The 26770-nt window shown below is 37.1% G+C and overlaps 2 protein-coding genes across 5 annotated transcripts in view; both read left to right on the plus strand.

The window, feature by feature from the left end:
- phf20b (PHD finger protein 20, b) lies at window positions 1-25731 on the plus strand. Of its 2 annotated transcripts, XM_058764359.1 has the most exons (19): window positions 1-172; window positions 6501-6608; window positions 6894-7065; window positions 7192-7276; window positions 11707-11780; window positions 11866-12340; window positions 13037-13138; window positions 13246-13371; window positions 13593-13658; window positions 13749-13994; window positions 16530-16700; window positions 16819-16917; window positions 18014-18145; window positions 18389-18567; window positions 21169-21268; window positions 21448-21643; window positions 21748-22156; window positions 23718-23937; window positions 24034-25731. In XM_058764359.1, the coding sequence occupies exons 2-19, from the start codon at window positions 6526-6528 to the stop codon at window positions 24177-24179; spliced, it is 3081 nt and encodes a 1026-aa protein (XP_058620342.1). In that variant the 5' UTR covers window positions 1-172; window positions 6501-6525; the 3' UTR covers window positions 24180-25731. The 2 variants fall into 2 exon arrangements, with proteins under 2 accessions (XP_058620342.1, XP_058620343.1); XM_058764360.1 differs by lacking the exon at window positions 18014-18145 and having other exon boundaries at window positions 5-172.
- Window positions 25732-26365: 634 nt separating this feature from the next.
- ndrg3b (ndrg family member 3b) overlaps window positions 26366-26770 on the plus strand; it is a 63210-nt gene continuing 62805 nt past the window's right edge. For 2 of the 3 annotated variants that reach the window (XM_058762877.1, XM_058762879.1), the window contains exon 1: window positions 26366-26522. The gene's annotated coding sequence lies outside the window, so the exon portion shown is untranslated. The remainder of the gene's footprint in view (window positions 26523-26770) is intronic. The other variant, XM_058762878.1, reaches the window with a different exon arrangement.

Here is a 26770-nt window from a genome sequence, read left to right on the forward strand (position 1 = left end):
AAAATCGCTGCGCGCATGCGCAGACAGACTCCACCTCGCGGACACCGGCCTGGCTGCTCGCGCCGGAGAAAACAAACTGCGTGGATGCGCTCTCGAAGCATGCGACTTAAGCACTCCTCGCGCATTTGGACTTGCTTTCTTCGGTGTCGGAGTACATTTATCAGCAATAAAGGTAAACGGCGCTGTGATTATCTATTGCAAAATACTAAGTAGCTGTCTTGGACGTTTTATTTGTTGTAATTGTGAAATTTATAATTTTTATGAGATGATGCTGTTAAAACGAAACTTGCCTCCATGCATGTGTTCCACTGTTTGATGCTAATGGGACCCGTGAAAGTGATTTTGTCAAATAGTGCATTAATGGACTGTGTCGGCAGCTCTGGTCATGTATATTAAGCAGATCGCGATAAATGCGCGTTTAGGCTTCTAAAATAGCTGGGAGACTTTTGTTCGCCTCGTAATTACGGTAGTCCCATGCAGCAAGGAGTAGGCCGAGCGGAGGCCGCTGAGCGTCAGAGTTTGAATGACAGGTGCGCGAACCAATCAGAACGCTGGAGTTCGCGTCAGTCAGGGTTCTGACCCAATCAAATGGTTTGCTGTTGTTGCGCATCGTTGTCGGCGACTGAACAATGTAATGTCAAAACAGCAAATTAAAATGCCAAGCAAATTACTTAAACTTTATTTTGAGGGCCTGACTCGTTGTTGTGTAATGCAGTTCGTATCGCATAGCGGTTTTGTTCGCCTGCTGTCTTAAACTAAACACAGCAGCGAGCGTCAAGTTCGCAGACAACGTTGCACCCACGTTTTCTTCGCATGCGAAGTGGAGGAAAAGTCAAACGCCTGATTTCTTTGATATTTGCGCTGATATTTCCCTCCTCGTTCCCAAAAAAACCGTTTCTCTTCAGTCACCGTCGTTTGATGTACTGATTGCGACTTGTTATGACAGGCATGTAAAAATGAGCCGCTGGCCTGATATGTAAACAACGAGGAAGAAACGTATTGCGCGCCATTTGCGTCAGGCAGCGCTCGAGCGCATGCAGATATACGTGACCGTTAAGTGGAAGAGCTGTGGGGTTTGTGAATGCATTGATTTAACCAAATGTGCCGGTTTCCCGCGATTATGACGTATTTAAAATGTATGCTCCCTGTAGGAACGTGTCTGTCCACGAGGACGGACACGAGCCCGGCGCTTGCGCGCGCTGCGCGTTGGATTAAGCGCGCGAGAGTCAGTTATGAAACTTGTGTGTGATGACACAGCAGTCTCTCATGTGATGATGAAGATCATCATTAATGATGAAGAACGGTGGATTTTAGTGCAAATGATGTCAGTCTTTCCTGGGTAATCATCCTGGATCTATGATGCATCAAGTTTCCTTTGCCTTTTTCCACTCCCCAGACTAGCAAAATTATCTCATTTAGATTTCAATGTTTTTCCTCACTCTACCAGCTTTGGGAAAGTGCTTAAAGGGACTCACAAAAATGAATTATGCCATCACCTCCTCACCCTCACGTCGTTTCCTAATATTACTTAATGCACTTTAATTATTCTAAAATGCATTATTAACCGCGTCGCTGCTGAGATGGGGAAGCAGTGTTATGAAAATGTTAATTGCTGTAAACTAAATGTCTGTTGTTTTCCCCCTGCACATCTTATCTGATAATATTCTTATCGATGGCAGAGTGTTTATTTTTAACACCGTTACAAGATGAAAGCTAGCACAGCTTCTACATGTGGGTTATTATCAGACAAAATATGAATAAAATAATTAGTATGCATTTTATTATTATTATTATTATTATTATTATTATAGTGTCTTGCTGAACAACAATTATGTAATTTATTACTTCCCGAAGGCTAAGACATTGTTATTGTTTTTATTAATGTATTTATCATCATGCAATATGAGTAATAGTGGCACCATACTATTAAACTACATCTAAATGACTTTGTAATAATTAGTGCTGTCAAATGATTAATCACATCCAAAATAAAAGTTTTTGTTTACATAATATATGAGTGCGTACTGTGTATATTTATTATGTATATATAAATACAAACGCATGTATATATTTAAGAAAAATGTTGTTTATATATAAAATATTTATAATATAAATATAAATTTATATACATGTAAATATTTTCAAAATATATACTGTATGTGTGTGTGTTTATATATACATATATTATGTAAACAAAAACGTTTATTTTGGATGCGATTAATCGTTTGACAGCACTAGTAATAATTACAATCATACAATGACAAATCAAATATACATATAATGTCAAAATATTAGGCCATATTACAAAACAAGTTTGCTGTTGGTTTGAATGAGCAGGTTAATGAATGTGGTGAGTTTGACTCGGTGTACTTAAATATATCTTGTTTGTCCTTATTTTTACATAACCTGTTTTTCCTCTTCTGTGGTCAGTTTTCTGTGGTTATTGTGTGAATGACGGTTTTGTTTATGACTTGTTGTAATGTGTAGTTTTTTGATGATTTAATGATCCGTTCTTCGTGAATGAGCTCGATGGACAGTCAGTAATCATTTAGACCCATGATTAGGAGGTCTTTGCATAATTACTGTTTATGAATCCTTCTGCTGTTCAGGGGTTGTATAATTTATGAATAATTGTTTTAAAACCATGTTTTGTATTGTGTGGTTTTGATCAACAAACTTAAAAAAACACACACACACACACATTTAGAGTTGCTTCAGATCGATCGCTGTTAAGAACAGGCTGATAATCACTTCCTGAGTGTTGTTGTTTTTTGAGCATGACATAAATCACGCTGAAGCAAAAGAATCATGCATGCTGTAAACAAATCAGCATGAGAGATGTGCTAAATATTGCATATTATTGCTCTTTTGTTGGTTTTGATTGCTTCTATTGTCCTCATTTGTAAATCGCTTTGGATAAAAGCATCTGCTAAATAGGGCTGTGTATCACCAGCAAAGTCACGATACGGTACAGGACTGCACTGAATTTCACCTCAGAAGAATTTGGTAAAGCAGCTGTTTATTAAACACTGCATACTATAGGGCCATTGCTAACTATTGGCAGAGCAGGCAGTTAACCTCTGCGTTATGAAGGGCCTCTATAACTGTACCACAGTACAATATAGATAATGGCATATGTTTAATGATTACATTGGGCACTCCCCACCAGGTACAATATTCTGATTGTTTGCATCTTGTTTTTAAGCCCATAAATAATAATGTAGGCCTACTTGTTCTAATAAATTTATATTGTAATGCACTCATATTAATATATATTAAAAATCATCTTAACATTGCTGGTAGGTTATCATTGCACAAATTAACGCACTCTCTACATTAAATAAATAAATAAATAAATAAAAATGAGAGGCGTTCTAAACTAAATGTGCTGTCTTCACTGTATCACGCGCGCACACGCTCACTCACACAGATCACGCTGCGCACGCGCACAGACATTCAGGAACAAACTTTTTAGCGCTGCGCCGCTATTTTATCAATAAAATAGCTTAATCGCTCAAGAGCTACATTATCTTTCTCAAGGAGCTGGTAACATCGTTTCTAAAGGAATTAAAGCCATAGCTTCACTACGGTGATAATTCATACATACACAGCATCTCTCTCTCTCTCTCTCTCATAAATGAACACTTGATTGCACTTTTATGATAATAGACTATCGAAGTGAAGCAAGCGTGTTTATCCTAGGGATGGCTGACGCGAATCGCAGATGTGTGATCCGAAACACTCATGTCACGTGACTAATGCGAATCAAAGCGTTTCGAGACCCGAATCTGCTTTTGATCGACAAGGTCGGGAACAAACCAGACAATCGCACACCTGTCTTAACTCCCGCAAAGTACAAAAGTGGAGTTAATGCAACAGAATAATTAATATATTTAAATAAAAATCTTTATATGTAAAAAACCAAAACAAAAAAAGTTGTGGCTTGATGTCTTTTATTAATGTTTATTTTTGCATGACCAAAATAACATATTCACAAAGAGTTCATTCAGTTGTCAGCAGTCCCGGGCCCGGGCCCACCCACTTTCATCTGTGGCCCACCCAATAAGAAGTTTGTAATTTTCCAAATGGATGTAATTTATTAAACGATATTAATAAACTTCTTATTTCACTGCAACTTTATTTATTAACAATATTAAACGCTTGTTTTCATGGTCAATTACAAGTCGTTTTCGCTCTTCGTATAGGTGCATCATATGCTTGTCAAAATGATGATTCGTCAGTTTCTGTTAGTCCCACCCACAATGTTATGTTTACGACCTATGTTCACGACGTACGGATATAATAGTAAAATGTGCGCGTTTGTGAAGTTAAATTTGAAAGTAGCCCAGTGAAGCAAACATAAATCAGATCAATTCTTTTAAAAAGTAAAAGTCTTAGCAATAAATCCGGACCGTCTACAAATGAAACCCGACAGACCACCTGAGGGTGCTGGATTTATCGATCGGAAACCTCTGAACCAAGTGTGTTTGAAACATCATATTAGCATAGGTACAGTGTTTGATCCACTAAACAGATGCGTCCTTTGTGGAAAGAAACACATAAACATTGTGCTAGATCCTGGTCGCCACAACAAACTTTGCAGCTGCGCACATTTCTGCGGTCCTCGATGCGCGTGAACTGACAGACGTTTGATTATGAAATCATCAGCGAAGCCCCATTGTTTCACACTGATGTAATGCTTTTTAATAAACTTCCTTTAGTTAACGTTAGTTAATGCATTAACTAACATTAGCAATAAGTTTGTTACCATGTTTATTCATCTTTGTTAACCAGCTCAGGCAAATGTTAACAGATACAACTTTTAATTTTAATAACGTCCTATTAGTAAATTTTGAAATGAACATTAGTATAACAAATTACTAATGTTAATGCATGCTTTAGAAGTACTGTGTAATGAACCTTGGTGCTCTATTTTTTTGTTGGCAATTTGACATGCAGTTTTCATATACAAACCTGACCCACCCAGTTTTATGTAGGCCCACCCCACTTAAACATTTCTGGATACGCTAGTGGTTGTCAGAGAGATGTTACAACACATTACAAGAACAGAACAATAAAAACACAACTTTTAAGTATTTATTATAATTATATACATGCTTCACCCGGGATTCGAACCTGAGCTGAGAGATTCTGACACGCGTGCACATGGTTGCCAGGTTGACAAAGATAAGTAACACATTTAGCAGATATTTCCGTATTGCGCAACTGGGAAGCGTCTATTTGCATCAGGCAACCCAGTTGTTTTCCTCTGCGGCCAGATTAAACCTTGTTGTTGCCTATATATTATGCTCTATTCATAATTTTTTAGAAACCTTGCGCTTTTCTACTCTATTTTAAACGGTGTACTTGTATTTAAATTAAGTGCGGTCCACTGCAGCGCACGTGCCACAGTATCGATACAGAGACAGCTACATCGTCGTATCGAACACAGCACTACTGCTAAATGACTAAATGTGACCCTTGACCACAAAACCGGTCATAAGTGTCAATTTTTCGAAATTGGGATTTCTATATCATCTGAATGCTGAATAAATAAGCTTTCCATAGATGTATGGTTATGTTAGGACAATATTTGGCCGAGATACAATAACTATTTGAAAATCTGGAATCTGAGGGTGCAAAAAAAAAAAAAAACCCAAAAAAAACAAAACTGAGAAAATCACCTTTAAAGTTGTCTAAATGAAGTTCTTAGCTATGCATATTACTGATCAAAAATTAAGTTTTGATATATTTATGGTAGGAAATTCGCTAAATATTTTCATGGAACATGATCTTTACTTAATATCCTAATGATTTTTGGCATAAAATAAAAATGGATAATTTTGACCCATACAATGCAATAGCAATTTGGCTATTGCTAAAAATATACCCCAGCGACTTAAGACTGGTTTTGTGGTCCAGGGTCACAAATGTAAGAGAGCTCATGTAACCCATATGTTTGAGATCTGTGGCATATGTCAGTCATCAGTCAACATATTGGCTGATGACAAGAAATCTGTATTGATTATTGAAATTGATTGAAGCATAAACAATAGAGCACATGAATTAGAGAATACATTACACCCTAAATAGCAGAGATCCGATATCAATATGCAATTTTATTTTATGAACAATATTATCTGAACTGTGATTTCTCATGCCAGCTTTTTTTTTTGGTGGTGAAAAATGACAGTTCCAATCACCCAAAAGTTCAGTCATTCATTGAAATTATATTTTTTTAGGACATTTAGAAAAAGTAGATCACCAATGCACATCTGAAATCTGGCACTAATGAAAATTTGTATTGGGAAAAAGATAAGCTTTGAAATAAGTCATCTTTGAAAAGTCTAATCAAATTGTTGGGGAAAAGTGATGGAAAAGGTCTCTATTATAATATAGTGTACTGTTTGTTTATGAGCTCCTTGGTTAGGTTGTGCCGTCCATGACATCCGTAGCATCCTTAACCTCTGACCCCATGATGTGTTTCTCTGGTTTGATAGGTTGGTGTGTGAGTGTGTGACCAGCATGACAAAGAGCCCTCCTCACAGGCGTGGGATCACGTTCGAGGTGGGAGCGCAGCTGGAGGCGAGGGACAGTCTGAAGAACTGGTCAGTGTCTTTCCTCTGCTTCCGTTCTTCCATCCGTTCATTCACTCGGCCTGATTGAAATTCAGATGCTTCACTGGCGCTGATGCCACTAGTTCTGTTGCATTCCAATATTTTTGAAAAAGTTCTAAATTTAGCATTTTAAATCCTGTTCCACAAATTTTGTGCTTTTCCAACTGAGTTTTTAATGATTTATTGATTTATTCTCCCTTCAAACATTTTTCAACCTTTAGAGACCCAGATGTAATCTGTAACTAATCTGAAATAACTCTTGTTTTGTGTTGTCAGGTATGCAGCTAGCATTGAGAAGATCGACTATGAAGACGAGAAGGTTTTGATTCACTACAGGCAGTGGAGTCACCGTTATGATGAATGGTTTGACTGGAGCAGTCCATACCTCAGACCTGTGGAACGAATCCAGCTGAGGAAACAAGGTCTCCCTGTACGGCAGAGCGCTCCAGTAAGCACTTCCTGTCAAATTGTGCTGAGTCACTCACAGTCTGCATGGGCAAAGTTGTACTCTGACTCATAATGTTGCATGATTTTATATATATATATATATATATAGATGCGTTTGTTTTCTCAGGGCTTTCATGTCAACCAGAAAGTTCTTGCCAGCTGGTCAGACTGTCGTTACTACCCTGCTAAGATCCTGTCCCGGGATAAAGATGGTGTGTACTCGCAACACTCACATCATTAATGCTCAGTTTATCTTCTGAATGGTCCAGAGTAAACTGGCAGCCGAAACATAATAGTGTACCATTGTTTTTGGCTGATGTTAAAAAAAAAAAAAAAATATATATATATATATGTATGTGTGTGTATACACACACACACACACACACAGGTTCATCAAAAAACCAAATTTGAATATTGTGAAAAACAATATTTTTTTTTTTTTGTAGCTTATTTCAAAAAGTGAAACTTTCACATATTCTAGATTCATTACATGTAAAGTAAAACATTTCAAAAAAATTTTTGTTTTAATATTGATGATTAGAGCTTACAGCTCATGAAAGTCAAAAATTCAGTATCTCAAAATATTTGAATGTTTACATTTGAGTTTCATTAAATGGCTACCCCTACAGTACAGAGTGCTGTATCAAAGCATATTGAGTGCAAAGTTGACTGGAAGTAGGGCTGGGCGGTATATCGAGTTTTTACGATATATCGATATATTCTTTATAAGCGATACGATATAAGGCAATACCGTTTATATCAATATAACATTACAGTTTGAAACGAGCGCATCTGAAAAATATAGCAGAGGACACAGACTGAGCTGCTGCGGATAAAGTGCATAATACAATTGGTTCTAAACGTGACAAACTTTATATGAAGGGCTTTAAAAAAAACTAGTAAGATCTAGAAGCCTATAGCAATGTAATAGTAATGCAATGTAATCATAAATTCTGACTAAAATATAAATTTTGATGAAATACTTGTAGTTAATAAACAATAAATGTGACATGTAGAATTTTAAACCTACAAGTAAGTGTAGGCTGTATGATAGCACTAACTGTAAAGTGACCAAATGGGGTGTAATGGAGTAATCAGAGCTGATAAAATGTAAAAACTGTAACTTGAATGCAATGTAAGTCGCTTTGGATAAAAGCGTCTGCTAAATGCATAAATGTAAAATCTAAATGTAATCAAAACAACCTTTTTACTCAATTAGTCTGTGCTTTTTTTATTATTTTCATTTTTAGTTTGGTAAATTTAACTTCTGCTTTAAAAGCATTATTTTAGTTTTTAGATTGCAGTGTTACAATGTTCAGAGGTGGACAGTAACGAAGTAAATTTACTTGAGTATTGTACTTAAGTACACTTTTTGAGTATCTGTACTTTACTCGAGTATTATTTTTTTCTGGAAACTTGCGACTTTAACTTCACTACATTTGAAAGACAAATATTGTACTTTTTACTCAACTACATTTATATCAATGTCCCCAAGTAGAAAGTCGTTATATGTAGCAGTTTTTACAATGAGTGCATTTTCAGATTCACTGAACCCTTTTTTTCTGCGAAAATCCGGCCTGCGATCTGCCAGGACCTTCCTGTGTTGCCAAGTGTTGTGCAATTTTCCGCCTAGCTTTGAATGGACATTTGGCTGATATCTTTTATGCAAATTTGGCAACCTTGGGATCTTCTCCGCTAAACTAATGTAAACGTCCGTGCTACTGCACAGCTAAAAGCGCTCTAAAAAGGCATGTGTTAACTCATTAAAGCCCTTTGGAAAATTAACCATGTTTTTACCATAGTAACCATAACTATGGTATTTGCAGTAAAATCACAGTATCCACAAATTTACTATTATCTCACTATAGTAACCATAATTATGCTATTTGTAGTAACTTCAGTAACCACAAATTTACCATAGTTTCATTATAGTAACTATAGTTTAATTTTTGTAGTTAAACTATGGCAATACAAACGGTAGGCTAATATATCTGTCAAAAATGACTGCCCTCACTTTACCACAAATTCAAAAAGACGGTTCTTTGGCGCAACCTGCAAACCCATGGCCATACTGAGAGAGTATCCAGTTTTCTGAAGAGATTAAAGGTTTGTTTTCTTTTCAATGTTTGCTTTGTTTGCCTAAAACGAACCATATAGACTTCAATATCTCATTGAAAAAGAACTTTGTAACTTTTAAACTAGTATTAAAATGAGTTCAATGTAGCTGTAGGAGTGTTAGATAAAAAAATAAAGATGATTATCTTCATTCAGTTGTTCCATTTCAATATGTTTTGTAACATAAAAGCTCTTAATTCCAAAGATAATACAAGCTAATCAGTGTATTCAGTAGGTTGCATTATTGGCATATGGTATTGTAAATATACAACAATGCGACAGTAAAACAATGCATTTACTTTTTACTTTTGAAACTTAAGTACTTTTAAAAACATGTACTTCCGTACTTTCACTTAAGTAAAAATGTCTTTACAACTTTTACTTGTAGTGGAGTAGTATTTGACCAGTAGTTTCTGTACTTTCACTCAAGTACAATGTTAATGTGATTTTAACCCTTTTTTTAACATAATATATGCCTATGGTTACGTTACGTTACATGGTTACAAAAGCATAAAAAATACCTAGCTATATATGTATATACCGTATAATCAGCCAAAAAATACAGAGATATGAATTTTTGCTCATATCGCCCAGCCCTAACTGGAAGGAAGAAATTGGGTAGGAAAAAGTGCACAAGCAACAGGGATGACCGTAAGCTTGAGAATACTGTCTAGCAAAGCCAGGAGAGCTAGGGAGACAAACACTTGTGAGAGCTTCACAAGGAGTGAACTGAAGCTGGAGTCAGTGTATCAAGAGTCACCACGCTCAGACGTCTTCAGGAAAAGGGCTACCAAGCCACTTCTAAAACAGAAACAACATCAGAAGCATCTTACCTGGGCTAAGGAGAAAAAGAACTGGACTGTTGCTCAGTGGTCCAAAGTCCTCTTTTCAGATAAAAGTAACTGGAGAGGCACAGAATCCAAGCTGCTTGAAGTCCAGTGTGAAGTTTCCGAAGTCAGTGATGATTTGGGGTGCCGTGACGTCTGCTGGTGTTGGTCCATTGTGTTTTATCAAGTCTAAAGTCAATGCAGCCGTCTACCAGGAGATTTTGGAGCACTTTATGCTTCCATCTGCTGACAAGCTTTATGGAGATGCTGATTTCCTTTTCCAGCAGGACTTTAGCACCTGCCCACAGTGCCAAAACCACTTCCAAGTGGTTTGCTGACCATGATATTACTGTGCTTGATTGGCCAGCCAACATGCCTGACCTTAACCCCATTTGGAATCTATGGGATATTTTCGAGAGAAAGATGAGAAACAGTGGATCCAACAATACAGACGAGCTGACGGCTCAATAGTGCCTCAGCAGAGCCACCGGCTAATTGCTTCCATGCCACACCTCACTGATGCTGGAGTTTGTGCTAAAGGAGCCCCGACAAAGTATTGAGTGCATAAATCAACATACTTTAAAGAACTTGAACTTTTCTGTTTTGCAAATCCTTTTTGTTTTTATTGATCTTGGGAAATATTCTAATATTTTGAGATACTGGATTTTTGACTTTCATGAGCTGTAAGCTCTAATCATCAAAATTAAAACAAAAAAACTTTTGAAATGTTTTACTTTACATGTAATTAATCTAGAATATATGAAAGTTTCACTTTTTGAAATAAGTTACAAAAAGAAAAAAAAAATACTTTCACGATATTCAAATTTTGAGATGCACCTGTGTACACACACACACACACACACACACACACATATATATATATATATATATATATATATATATATATATATATATATATATATATATAATATATAATAAATAATATATAATTAGTTTTTAAATATATATAATTTATTAAATTATATTTAAAATTACTATCATTCTAATTAATTATAATTAATGAAGAAATTAATACTTTTGAGCAAAGATGCATTACACTGATCCATTTTCATAAAAATACTAAGTAGCTAAATGTTTTCAACATTCATAATAATAAATGTTTAAATGTTTCATGAGCAGCAAATCAGCGTATTAGAATGATTTCTGAAAGATTGTGAGACTCAAATTACTAATCACTTTTAAAAATATTCTAAAATAAAAATAACAAATTATTATAACTAATAAAAACATGTAAAATTATTTAATTGTAGTTATATTTCACAGTATTACTCTTTTTACTGTATTTCTTAACCCTAAACTTTTGTACAGTAATACATGCGTATGAATATTTAACATTGCATATTTAATTGTGCTGCTCATTTCACATATTTTTACATTACCTGCTGTCACTTCAACTTAATAAAACACAAATTTAATAACACTGTTAAATGAAAAATTAGAATTTAGAATCTCAATCTCAAAATAAATGTCTGTTTTTCGTAATGTTGTGATACCCACATTCACTTGTAACATTTAAAACAATTGATTAAAGTTCTTAATTATGTTTTTATACAATAGTATTTCATTTTAATATCCGATATATCAGTGCATCTTTTTGTAGCTATGTATTTTACATGTATACACAATACATTATGGAAGTGTTGTCAATTACAAATGGCTGTGCTTCTGTGGTGTCTCAGGTTTCTACACAGTGAAGTTTTTTGATGGAGTCATAAAGACAGTGAAGGGGATTAAGGTGAAGCCATTCCGCAAGGTACGAGAAATGATTGCCTCCGCTCTAATAATTATTAAACCAGGCCATTAAAATACAGCATTAATGAGTTTGTCTTCATGTACAGAGGTCTGATGACAAGACCAATCGGCAGACTCGAAAGCGGGGCGATCAGAACGGGAAAAAATGGAAGGCCAAGGAGAACGGCAACAGCAGAAGTAATGGTTCGAGACACAGCACGTCAGACCAGGATGGGGAGAGCGAATCGGAGGAGGATGAAGATGACGCCACAGTGATGGATGAGTCCAGAACTCTCCAGAATGGTGGAGAGAGCGAAAGCACAGCAGCTCAGATATTGAACGAGTCAGAGCCGAGTTCTGCTGAGCACAACGAAAAACAGCCCAGTGAAGAAAACAAGACAGAACCGCTTGAGAATGGAGAAACGAACAAACCAGAGGAGAAAGAGATGAATGGAGGACAGGAGGAGTCCCAAGCACTTCAAAATGGCGTTGACCAGAACGACGGAGACAAGAAAGAGAAGGAAGAAGCAACAGATGAAAGCCCCAGTCTGCCCAGAAGGACACGGAGTAAGGTGGCAGATGGTGAGTTTGGTTTGGAGGAACATGGTGGTGTATCATCTGAATATTTGATTTGGTTGTGATTCAATTCCAAGAGCTAAATTCAACCTCGCACACACTCCAACGGACAGAGTTGCAAATAGAGAGACAGTATCAAGAGACAGTATCAATTAAAAGAGCAAATTGCTTTGTTGATAGAAAATGTCAGTTTTTGTTTACACCAGATCACCTGGACCAATGATTTGAGCTATAGAAGCTAATTTGTTATACCATTGTTGTCAGTTTATTGCTGATTTGACATGTGGAGATTCGGTTGTTACTTAATAATGTTACAAAAGATTTCTATTTCAAATAAATGCTGTTCTTTTGAACTTTCTATGCATCAAAGAATCCTTAAAAGAATGTAACGTAGTTACATTTTAAAATGTTTAAATAGAAAACAGTTTTATTATATTTTTGGTCAAATAAATGCAGCCTTGGTGAGAATAAGAGACTTAATACAAAAACATTTTAAAAATCTTACTGAACTTACAAATACCATCCAACAGAAAATAACTGATATCAAAATGACCACTAAGTTACTTATTTTTGCTGGTGGCAATGAATTTTTGACCATGTCAAGAGTTAACTTAGTAGTTTGGTCATTTTTTCCAGTAAAGACTTACTCGTGTATTAGACTCAGACTTGATGATTCAATTTCTTGGCTTGTGTCTCTCACAGGAAAAGATGTGGAAAAGTCCATTGGCCCAGAACTGAGGAAGAGACGTGCATCAACAGGACAGATGCCACCGTCCAAAAGGAGCAGAACCAATTCAAGCACAGGTTCACTCTCTTACCATCCTTCATTTTTGTTGTTCCAGCTGCTGTTCTTTATACTAGTTGATGATTAAACCAACTGACAGGACATTGTGCCTCTGATCCCCTCATAGACAGAAACAGTCGATCCCAAATCAAACCGGACTCTGTCCCGGAGACTTCAGAAAGTAAGGATGGCTTAACCAGTCCTGCAGAAAATGCAGCACCCAAAGAGGAGGCAGGATCCACACCTGATCTCGGTAAACATCCTCCTGTGTTTCAGTTTGATAATCAAATGTGTTTGCTTAGACTGAATCATTATTGCTGTTTCTCATGCTAAGCATGAGGGATTTGTTGCGGCAGTGCCAGTGAAATTTGCATGAGGCACACCACTCACATTTTCTTCAGAATATGTACAAATCTTATTAATTGGACATTTATGCAGATATGTGATGTGCTAACTGATGCATTGCTTTCTCAGCTGCAGCAGTCAAGCAGCCGCAAACAATCCACCTTCCAACCACAAACAAGTATAGCAGAGAACCATGTGAGTACACAACCCTCGCTTTCACTCTCTCTCACCGATATATATAAAAACCTGCCGGTATGTGACCTCATTGCCCTTTTCCTCCCTCAGTGTACAGGGTCATCAAAAACCAGCCGCCCCCTATCCTGTCCATCGAGCTGGACCACAACCTGTTCAAATGCAAGATCGCAGGCTGCCTCAAGTCTTTCCGCAAGGCGTCTCTGCTGCACTACCACATGAAGTACTATCACGCACAGAGCGACCCAAGCCCCTCTCGCTGCGTCCAGACGCGCGCCACAGACAAACAGAACAGCCAGGAGACCCCTCGCAGGCGCCGTACCGTCTCGTCTTCCCACCGTTAGTGCACACTTCATCTATCAGTATTTACTTTAGCTGTTTGTGTTTGGGTTGCTGGTCAAGTCCATTGACATTTTGTATGTATTTATGTCTGTTTATTTGCATTAGCATTATTAACGTGCCCATATAATGCTCGTTTACAAGTTCATCATCTTATTTTTGGGGGGTCTGCTAGGAGGCATTTACATGATTTAAAGTTATAAAACATCATTTTTCTCATACTGTACATCGCTGCAGCACCTCTTTTCACCCTCTGCCTCATGCTCGGTTTTAGTTCCAGTCTCTTTAAAGTGTCATGAAACTAAAGAGTTACTTTCTGTTTGCTTTTCTTTGAATTTTCGGTCTGTATCGTTTGCTGTGTATCACAATAATCCGTCGTGATCGCGTTCGTGATCAGCCGCTGTATAAGCGCCCTTATTTGCACATCTTTTACTTGAAGAAGACATGATATGTGCACGTGCTAGTTCATGTTTGGAGTTCGGATATGAACTATGATCCGCGCAGCGAGTGTTATTAAACCCATCGTGGCGTTCCACGCAGAAATCGCTCTCTCGTGCACGCTCCACTTGTTGTCATATATTAAATATTGTTACGGTCATGTTTACAGAAATGAACTGACAGCGTGAAGCTCTTTCATGAGATTTGAATTCTCCGAGGTAAGACGACTTAATGCATAATACAGCGCAGTGATTGGATCATATTAGAGTTAATTCTCATAAATAATACTGAGAAAAGCTCAGAAAACTGATGACGTAGACGTGCACACTCCAGCCACGGCAGCCAATCACCACTCCAGATTAATGCATATACGTCACTTTTCGTGACTTGGGCTCAATTTTGCTTTTTGAAAGAATGAAATTGCTTCAAAAAATGAAAAAATAATCACTTTTACCTTAATAGACATAATGAGTGCTAAAGTTGTTTTTACTGATGTGCAACCTGTTCATATATGTTAACATCTCAAAAAATGTGTTTAAGGGTTTCATGACACTAAAAATTTAATTATGTACTAAAAATGTAAAGGTTTGCATTTTTTGAAAAGTTTCGTGTATGGACGACAACATTCTCAAAACGATTCCTGTCCACACAAATCCGTGAAAATGACTAAAAACGTATTATTCATGCCACGTCAGTAATTACTGCACATAACCTATAGTACACATGATGTCACTGTTATCAAATGTTCACGTTTTTGTAGTTTACATTTAAGGTGATAATGGTATCATTTTCAAAAATGTGCACTTTGAAACCCGTTTTCAAACATTTGCATTTTCAGGCTCCCAAAAATGCCGTTGTCATGAGAATGACATGCATGAAATACATGCGAAATGCATAACATTTTTTCCATTTTTAGTTGAAAACTGTTGTCCTAACGCCCCCAATAAGACAACGCAGTTACATTTTATTTATTTGTGTATTTCTGTGGCAAAACGAGAAAAACAGTGTGAGAACTGTGAGATGTAAAATCAGAATTCAGAGAAAATGCATACAGAATTGTGAAATGCAGACTTACAATAATGAGTTTGTCACAATTTTCAGAAGAAAGAAAAAAAATGTATATATAAACTCAAAATTACAAGAAGAAAGTCACAATTGTGAAATACAAAGTCACAATTAACTTTTTTTATTTTTTTTTACCTCTGTTTTTATTCCACGGTGCAAAAAAAAAAAAAAAAAAAAGAACTGTGAGATGTAAACTCAGAATTCTGCGAAATTGAAAGATGTGAGTTAAAATTATAATTTTTTACGTTTACAAGTAAAAACAAATCTTAATTGTGAGATAAAAAGTGGGGAAAAAACAGAATTGCAAGATGCACACTCAGAATTCAGAGAATAAAAATACAGAATTGTGAGATGTAAACTTGCAATTATGAGTTCATAAGTAAATTTTCAGACGAAAGAAAAAAAAATATATAAAAAAACTAAAAATTACAAGAAAAAACAATTACCTCTTTTATTTTTGAAATGTAGACTCTGAATTCTGAGCAATTGAAAGATGTTAACTTTCAGAGAGAATACAGATCAATACAGAATAGCGAGTTAAAGTCATAATTGCACGTTTACAAGTAAAAAAGTCTGAATTGTTAACTCAGTTCTGTGGAAACAAAAGTGAATTGTGAGATGTAGACCAACAGTTGTTCAAATTGTGTGAAAGTCAGAACTGTGAGATTTAAACTGAATTCTGAGGGGAAAAGTCTGAATTGCAAAATGTTTATAACTCCCATTGCAGTGGATTTTGTGCTTTGTAACTTTGCAAATCATTTACATGCAGAAACAGCAATGTTAAACATTACATACAGGCATCCTCAAATCTGGCCCACTCCTGCAGAGTTTAGTTCTAACCCTAATCAAACACACTTGAGCATGCTAATCAGAGTCTTCAAGATCATTAGAAAATCACAGGTAGGTGAGTTTGATCAGGGTTGGAGCTAAACTCTGCAGCAGATTGGCCCTCCAGGGAAAGATTTGAGGACCCATGCATTACAGGGGAAAAAAGCATTAATAATTGTCTGTTCAAATAACTTCCTCCCACAGATACTCCTTCTCCTCTGAGTGACAGTAAGTCAGGTCACGCTCTGTCGCCCCCTGCTGTTGGCAGCATGCACCGGCAGCGCTCGGCCACGCTGGGCGCAGAGAGGAGCAAAGAGAACCAGCACTTCAACCGCTCGCTGCATGACGACAGAGACTGGGTTGCCAAGGAAACAGGTATTGCAGAACATCGTGATCATTCCATTCATTTCTGTGCACATGCTCACACTGATTCCTCTGCATATTACCACAGTCAGGCCATGACAGTAATACAGATTGATTTTCTCATCTGAAGGAGCGAAAGAACGGGAGAGGCTGAGGGAGAAGCGGCAGAGGGATTTCTTCCGCATCAAACTGAAGAAAAAGAAGAAGAAGAAAAGGAAGTCGAAGTCAGGTGAGATGGCTATTTTAGTGCAATGGTGTCTCTGTGTGTCTTCGGCTCTCTGCTGTCCCCTCTGTTTGTCTGCTGGAGCTGCAAACTTTCTCTAAAGTATTTCTCAATTATGTAAAATTACTGCGGACCTGACAATATATTTGAGCAACAGGATATGATGTAATTCTCTAGGGTTTCTGTTTGGCATAAACAATAAACTATTTATGACAAGTTATGCATTTAAATGTATGAAAAAAATATATCTTCTAATGCCATGCTAAAAACCATCCAGCTTTTTAAACTTAAGTTATTTTAAAAAATATTCCTTTAAAGCTGGATTGATGAAATGAGTTTCTTACATGTTTAATTCTTAGTTGGTGTGGTTTAGATCCTCTGTTTGTCTTTGTTTTTAAACAAATAAATTAATGAACATATTTAAGACTGTTTATTTAATTCATGATTTAAAATGTATAGGAAATAATATTAAAATAGTAGGAAATAATTATTAAAAATAAATTGATATTTAAAACAATTTATGATTTTTAAAATGTGTTTAAATAAATTAATAAAAATGTTTCTATTATTGTTTTAAATGCACATTTTAAAGAACATTTTCAAGTTGTTGTTTTTTTTGTTCATTTACCATTCAAGATAAAAATAAAAAACCCTATTGGACATTTCACTCATGGGAGCAACCAATCAGCTTTTGACTCCTTTTCAAGAGCCACTCCCTCTCCCACATGCCACTCAAAGTAAATGCAAGATGATGTACAAACTCTCTTTTAAATGAAACGCACTCGTTTTACGCAATATTTATTAAATTAACTTATTACTGAATTTTGAATATAGAAACTCTCAATCGTTTTCTAAGAAGCGCTCAACACATTTAAATCGCAGCACAGTGTGTCAGCATTGGGACACCACATCTATGTGTCATTCGTCTTGAGTTATTAATAGACTCCTAAAGTACAGAGCTGCCCACGCAATGAGCGTTTTGGTTGCCAATCCCTCTTGACAACATCAAGAACTGAATCAGATCTACAGGCCGCCTCGTCGGTGAGGAGCAACTCGGTCTGTTTTTAACCCTGTGTGGCGTCTGCTCTTCCTCCTCTGACAGACTTTTACAGCACTGAGGAGAGCATTGGCCTAAAGCCTCTCCCCTGCAATCTGAATTCGGCCCACAAATTGCCCCTCTCCCTCACACACCGATCCTACACGGGACACTGCCCTGAAAAGATGCTCAGCCAGGGTGGGTACCACAGAGCACAGGTCCTCATAACTCACAGCTTCCTGCTTTGATGTCTTGACTAGTTGTCACCGTCAGATGGGTTTAGTCATTCCTGCTCTGTAGATTTTTCTCTCTAGTGTTGTGTGTGTTTAACATGTGCATGTGTGAAAAGAGTAGCTGATTGTTTTGCATGGATGACTGTGTTATAAAAACGGATCAAATCTGCTGCTTTAGTGTATATTGTGGTCTTCTTGTTTCCTCCAGGTGAAGACAGCAGCAGTGATTTGTCTTCAGACAGTCCTGTATGGAGTGAGGACGAGTCTGACGCTGAGCTGGATCTTAACATGCCCCTCTCCGAGCAGGGTGTGGAAACGGTCACTCACGGCTCTGAGATCGTACGCTGTATTTGTGAAGTGCAGGAAGAGAACGACTTCATGATACAGGTGAACTACCGTCTTCTGTATTTGGTCTATCTGTTCTTTTTTCTCCATTTGATACATTTGTTGGCAAACCAAACTCAAATGAAAAAGTCTGTTTTGACCATAAACACGATTAATTTGCCTATAGAACAGACATTAGAACTTTCAGACATATTTTTTTCTATATACAGGTATTTCATTGTACTGTAATTGAATAATAATTTTATTATACATTACATTATTAGTGTGTGTATACAGGTGCTGGTCATATAATTAGAATATCATCAAAAAGTTGATTTATTTCACTAATTCCATTCAAAAAGTGAAACTTGTATATTATATTCATTCATTACACACAGACTGATATATTTCAAATGTTTATTTCTTTTAATTTTGATGATTAGAGCTTAATTACTGAATTACTGCAGCAATGCGGCGTGGCATGGAGTCGATCAGTCTGTGGCACTGCTCAGGTGTTATGAGAGCCCAGGTTGCTCTGATAGTGGCCTTCAGCTCATCTGCATTGCTGGGTCTGGTGTCTCTCATCTTCCTCTTGACAATACCCATAGATTCTCTATGGGGTTCAGGTCAGGCGAGTTTGCTGGCCAATCAAGCACAGTAACACTATGGTCATTGAACCAACTTTCGGTACCTTTGGCAGTGTGGGCAGGTGCCAAGTCCTGCTGGAAAATGAAATCAGCATCTCCATAAAGCTTGTCAACAGAAGGAAGCATGAAGCGCTCTAAAATCTCCTTGTAGATGGCTGTGTTGACTGTGGACTTCAGAAAACACAGTGGACCAACACCAGCAGATGACATGGCAGCCCAAATCATCACAGACTGTGGAAACTTCACACTGGACTTCAAGCAACATGGATTCTGTGCCTCTCCACTCTTCCTTCAGACTCTGGGACCTTGATTTCCAAATGAAATGTAAAATTTACTTTCATCTGAAAAGAGGACTTTGGACCACTGAGCAACAGTCCAGTTCTTTTTCTCCACAGCCCAGTTAAGATGCTTCTGACGTTGTCTCTGGTTCAGAAGTGGCTTGGTAGCCCTTTTCCTGAAGACGTCTGAGTTTGGTGACTCTTGATGCACTGACTCCAGCTTCAGTTCTCTCCTTGTGAAGCTCTCCCAAGTGTTTGAATCGGCTTTGCTTGACTGTATTCTCAAGCTTGCAGTCATCCCTGTTGCTTGTGCACCTTTTCCTACCCAAATTCTTCCTTCCAGTCAACTTTGCATTTAATATGCTTTGATACAGCACTCTGTAAACAGACACACCTTTCAGTAATGACCTTCTGTGACTTACCCTCTTTGTGGAGGGTGTCAATGTTCGTCTTCTGGATCATTGCTAAGTCAGCAGTCTTCCCCATTATTGTGGTTTCAAAGAGCAAGAGATACCCAGAATTTATACTGTATTGGATGGTCATTTATTCAAACTCAAATGTAAATATTCTAATATTTTGAGATACTGATTTTTGACTTTCATGAGCTGTAAGCTCTAATCATCAAAATTAAAAGAAATAAACATTTGAAATATATCAGTCTGTGTGTAATGAATGAATATAATATACAAGTTTCACTTTTTGAATGGAATTAGTGAAATAAATCAACTTTTTGATGATATTCTAATTATATGACCAGCACCTGTGTGTGTGTGTATATATATATATATATATATATATATATATATATATATATATATATATATATTATAATTATATAATCAATATTATATATTATCTACATAATGTAATATTACTAAAGTTTGTGTGTATGTAAATATGTGTGTGTGGAAACTCAACTATGGAGTCAATTGAGATTCTACTGTAAAGCAGCTCTAAAAGACAGTAGCATCATTGCTCAGGTCAGTTCAGTGTTAATTCAGTTCAGAACTTCAATTTGATGCCTTTTGTGGTAATGAACAGCAGCTCAAGTCAGATCAATGTTGATTCAATTCAGTTCAGTATCAGTGTTAATACAAGATGCAAAACAGCTGTAAATGTTGAGCTCTGCAGAGAACAATAATCATCCAGCTTAAAGAGAGCGTTCACCCAAAAATGAAAATTATGTCATTAATTACTCGCCCTCATGTCGTTCCAAACCCGTAAGACCTTCGTTCATCTTCGGAACACAAATGAAGATATTTTTGATGAAATCCGAGAGCTTTCTGACTCTCCATAGACAGCAACACAACTATAACGTTCAAGGCCCAGAAAGGTAGCAAGGACATTGTTAAAATAGTCCATGCGACATCAGTGGTTCAACCTTAATTTTACGAAGCTACAAGAATACTTTTTATGTGCAAAGAAAACGAAAATAACGACTTCCTTCAACAATTTCTTCTCTTCTGTGTCTGTCTTCGATACATTTTCATGGCAGTACCATGATGCATAACCCTATCCCTTTAATGCAGTTCAAGATTTGTTGATGGTGTCCATTTTGTATTTCCTGAAAATCATGTATAATGTAGTATAATGACAAAAAATTTGTGCACAGATTTTAAAACTATTAAGCACTGGTGCAATTACTTGACTTATTTTGTGAATTATTAATTATTTAATGTTGTGATACATGTTCAGTAATTGTCTGGGAGACTGAAGGATGTTTCGTGTGCTCTCTGCAGTGCGATGAGTGTTTGTGCTGGCAGCATGGGACGTGTATGGGACTGTATGAGGACAGTGTGCCAGACAGCTACAGCTGCTACATCTGCAGAGACCCACCAGGTGAGACACCAGAACTTCCCCAAACCATCTCAGTTTAGCGTATAGTAGCTTTGTTATTCATCTGTCTGGTCTGTGTGTGTTGGCAAAAAAGAGCAAGGATCAAAATATAACAACCACTTCAATACATTTTGTTGTCTGGCTTTGTGTTAATCTTTAAATATGCATGTTTCTGTTTGCAGCCCAGAGGCAGAGTCAAAGGTACTGGTATGATAAAGACTGGCTGAGCAGCGGTCACATGTATGGCTTGTCTTTCCTGGAGGAGAACTACTCCCACCAGAACAGTAAGAAAGTGGCAACCGCCCATCAGCTCCTGGGGGACGTCCACCGTGTGTTTGAGGTCCTGAATGGCCTTCAGCTGAAGATGAGCATCTTGCAGTAAGTAATTCCCCTGTTTGAATACTCTCGATGCGACCAGCCGTTTGATTAATAAAGTACGTGGCAATGAAAGATTGAGGTATGAATCAAAGCTGCCTTTTTAGGACACAAGCCCATCCAGACCTGAAGTTCTGGCGGCAGCCCTGGAAGTCTGCAGACGGCCTACGGAGGAAGACGGCAGGTGACTCGGGCATTGCTACTCCCTTCCCCTCTTCGCCTCCTGAAATGGGAGTGAATGAATTTGAGACATTGAAGAGCGAAGTCCCATCGCCTGTAGAGACGCATTGTTCTTTCCAGGACTCGTACATTAGCAGCGAGCACTGCTACCAGAAGCCCCGTACGTACTACCCGGCAGTGGAGAGAAGACTTGTGGTGGAGACGCGGTGCGGTTCTGAGCTGGAGGACAGTCTTAGGAGCACCGAAGACCTATTAGAGATGGCCGAGCAGAGGTACGGCACACAGCTGGACCACGAACAGCACAAGCTTCAGCTGGCCGACCGCTCCTTTAGTAAGGTAAGTTACATGCAACTTGTTAACTTTTCTGCCAAATGCACACTACAAGAAAGGAGCTTGTTGGCCAGTGTACATTTAAAGATTCAGTTATGTTTTGTTAGTGCACAATGTACAGAACTAATTCATGTTGCAACATTGTCAGAATTAAAATGTTTTCAAATCAGTTTGAGAACTTGTTTCAAATCAGTTCAAAGTTTGATTTTAATGTGTTTGAAATCTGTTTTCATACCAGTTGATAATCTATTTTCAAAGCAGTTCAAGAAGGGTTTTCAAACCAATTTAGTCTGTTTTCAAAACAGTTTGAGTTCTATTTTCAAATCAATTTGATGTCTCGTTAAACCAGTTCAAAGTCTGTTTTCAAAACGGTTGATTTATCTGTCTTCAAGCCAGCTTGATGTCTGTCATCAAAACAGTTCAAAGTCTGATTTTAAAAATGGTTTGAAATTTTTTCATACTGGTTGATAATCTGTTTTCATACCAGTTTGAGATTGGTTTTCAAATCAGTTTGATATCTCGCCAAAGCACTTCAAGGTCTTTTTCAAAGTGTTTTCAAAATAGTTAATGTTTTTAAACCAATTTGTTGTGTGTTGTCAAATCAGCTCATAGTCTGTTTTCTAACCAAAATTTCAAAATCTGTCATAGGGCCTGTTTACATCTGGTCACTACATGCGTTTTTTTTGTGATCGGATAGCTATCTGATTTGTTAAAACGGTTCAATTTACACTTGGCCACATAAATGCGTCTCCACAAAACTGATATAAAGCAGATCTTCAGTTCCTGCGCTATGTGCAAATTTAACGGCATTCACATCAACAAAAGCAACAGATAAGCGCTGTATTTTATTTATCATCAGCTAATTTCAAGATCAAAAACCGCAACAGAAGCGAGAGTGGCATAAGCACTTTAAAAATATGTTAGGTTTAATACTTTAATTAAGATAATTCTGTGTGGTGTCTGTGGCTTACTTTCAGTTTCATTTGTATCAGTTTGTGCGTCAGCTTTTTGAAGAGATACTCAGATATCCATCTGTGGGGATGTGTGTTGCATTATCCCTGTCATATCTGACTATAACATGTCATATAGCCTATAAAACGCTCTCACATTTATTATCTTTACATTTTGGGAGGAGTGGTTTCAACAACCAGATGCATTTACACTTGTCCAGTTTTCGTCTGGAATGCGTCCTCCTGAACTGGTTTGAGCGATCGGATTTAAATCCATATTAAAAGTGTTTTGGAGGACATTTACACCTGGTATTTTCACACTCGGATAGCTATCCGATCAGAGAAAGCGCATAAAATAACCAGATGTAAACAGGCCTATACTGTCAGCAAATAGTTGCAACGTGCACATTTCCACACAGAAGATCACCATATTTCATGCATTTTGTTTTGCTGTGCATATAAAAAAAACTGAACTAATTTGTTTTGGACTGCAAACAAATGTCTCATTAATGACACATTTAGATTACTGAATTACTGTCATGCTTCATTCTTCATCATCAAAAACATGAGAACATCAGTACACACCAAACATGCGTCTCATTGGTTTCTGTTGTCAGGAGCTGGAGTGCCGTATGAAACGACTGGTTTCCGCAGAGCAGGAAAAGAGTTGTGTGGTAGAAATCAAGGAAGAGGAGCCTGACCCTGTGACCCCTGACCCAAAGCCTGACCCTGACCTTGTGCTGCACCAGCAGTGGCAGCTGAACCTGCTGGAGCACATTGAAGCAGTGCAGGATGAGGTGACGCACAGAATGGACCTTATCGAGCGAGAACTAGACGGTGAGACACTTACAAACAAATCTTTAAACTGCAAACATAATCTCAGATTGATATACTTGATTTCTTTGTTATTAACATGTCGATATCATTATGCAGTGCTAGAGAGTTGGCTAGACTACACAGGTGAACTGGAACCTCCAGATCCACTTGCGCGCCTCCCTCAACTGAAACATCGCATCAGACAGCTCCTGACCGACCTGGGAACAGTGCAGCAGATCGCACTCTGCTCCTCATCCTCTTGAGGTCACCAGAGAACAAGCAAACAGTTCGCACTCAATTGAATGCACACAGAGTTCCTTAAAACTGCTGAAATACTTACATGTGCCTGTGTTTTGAGAGGAAACCCTTAAATGATTCAAGCTAATGTCAAAGTGACAGTTTCTGTGGCACATGCGTGTTGGATGATGGGTCTGGTCAGCAGTTTAACAGTAGTCACCGGTTAGAAAAGACTGATGGAAATCGAGGCTAATGATACCTGATGCAAACAAACTTTTTTTTTTTGTTTTTGTGGAATATAATGCTTCATTGTAGCACTTAGCTATGTCTATCATAGACTTAGGAAATATTTTATTGTTTTTTTCCATGTAATTTTCTCTGTATTCTTCACATGCTAAATATTTGTTTTATGTTAATTCATAAGTGTTTAATAAGTGATCATTTTGGACTCTCTTGGCACGTCTTTGCTCTGGGTGAAGAGCTTAAGGACCCGAATGGTATTTTGCTGTAGTTAAAGAAAAAAAATGTTAAATATGAGTATAACGATATGAAAAAAATATATTTTAATCTGAAAATGTTCATTTTACTTCTATATTTGTACTAAGAAGTCATGTAATCTTGTAAATAACCCAACCAATTGCTTAAATTCATGTTCTTTTTTATTTTTGATCTAAACTGTTGCATTCACAGTAAAGACTTTCTGTAAACTTTGATCTATTGTGAATACTGTAGTTGTGGGCTTTCTGCCTATGACCCTCTAATTTTTGACAATTGATGTTGCTTTCATTTAAAATCGGGGAACTTTGTTTCTACTGTTACATAAAACAAGCACAGAATGTTGTTCTCTTGCATACTGAATCTTTGTATGTGTATTTCTTTTTTTTTTTTTTTAAATTTCGCAGTTTCTGATACTGTTTTGTTAATTTTTCTGTTGCTTTCAAGTCTACAAGATTGATTTTGATTAAGACATTAGATGCCTTTAAGTTATTATAATTGTGAATTTAAGTTATTGATTCTGCCGCCTTTTTACATTTGTTTGTTGGTTTTTATTTTATACAGTGCGAGTCTGAGTATTGCGTGGTCAGAAAGAGAACGAGAGAAAAGCTGGGGTCTTTTTAGTGTTCTCACCCTGTGGTGTATTTTTTTTCTCTCTAGACTATTACGGTTTTAAAAAATCAAACTGTGCCTGATGTATTATTTCAGGCCAATCTGAGTGTCGTTCACCCTCAAATACGCAAACTACATTTGTTATAAATCTGTGGATTTATAAAATCCTGCCAACAGGTATTTGAAGGGTTTGTTTTGTTCTTAACTTTCTCTGTACAGCTAGTGAGCGACTGACAGTCCATTGATTGTTTTTCAGTATTGTGTACTATATTTTTACATCTGCCCTGTTGCTTTCCAGGCATTGAAAAACTAGTTATGATTTACAAGTATTGCAGTCCTTTTATTTTTACATTTAATTTTTCCATTGTTGGCATCTTTTTACGTTGGGGTCCCTGGGAATCTATAATAGGTTTTGAAAAATATACACGTAATCCAACTGCAAGAAAATAAATGCAAACATTTAAACTCCAATTTGTTTGTTTTTACTCTGCTTTAAATTCCTAGAAGATTAAAAAAAATAATTTTTGCAATGTTTTATTGCAAAATAGTGGACTAACAGAATTATAGTTCACACTTAATGTTTAAGTGATTATTTTAAATCATATGTGACCCTGGACCTTAAGTCGCTGGGGTATATTTGTAGCAATAGCCAAAAATACATTGTATGAGTCAAAATATAAATTTAATTTTTAATTAGTAATATGCATTGCTAAGAACTTAATTTAGACAAATTTAAAGGCGATTTTGTCAATATTTTGATATATATATATATATATATATATTTTTTTTTTGCACCCTCAGATTCCAGATTTTCAAATAGTTATATCTCAGCCAAATATTGTCCTGTAGTAACAAACCATAGCCTACATCAATGCAAAAGCTTACTTATTCAGCTTTCAGATTATGTATAAATCTCAATTTAAAAAAAAAAACCCTTATGACTGGTTTTGTGGTCCAGGGTCACATATAAATATACAACAATAATCACAACAAATTAAACATTTTTTATTTTTCTTTAAATACACGTAAATGTAATTACATGTAGCCAATGTAGCCTATTACTAGAAATGTGAAGTTAAATGCGTCACCTGAGACTGTGCGCGCTGAATGTCTGTCAGCTCTCGTGAGCTCCTCCTCCTTCAGCGCGAGGAAGAGACTAGAGCTCCGCCACTCGCTCGCGCTCTCCAGTGACTACAACACGCCGTTTAAGTCTCTCCGGCTGCGTTCAGTTCCTATCCAGCACATTTTGATCTTCTTGAACGGTGAGTGGTGATATCTTTTCGTTTTTAAGTCCTGGTGTCTGAATGTATTCCATGAAGTCGCTGAGTTCGTCAGTTCTTGCGCGAGCGCTCCGTGTTGAACGCGAGCTAACGGCGGGCTAGCGCGAGAAAACGACCGAATGAGACATAACGGGACGCTCAGTCCATAATACTTAAAAATAGAGCTGTTTTGTCGAGAATAGACATCGAGGAAGGTAACTGTCATTATCGCCTCTTTCCTCGTTACTGCT

The sequence above is a fragment of the Onychostoma macrolepis genome, chromosome 23, assembly GCF_012432095.1.
Source record: "Onychostoma macrolepis isolate SWU-2019 chromosome 23, ASM1243209v1, whole genome shotgun sequence".
Classification (NCBI taxonomy): Eukaryota; Metazoa; Chordata; class Actinopteri; order Cypriniformes; family Cyprinidae; genus Onychostoma; species Onychostoma macrolepis.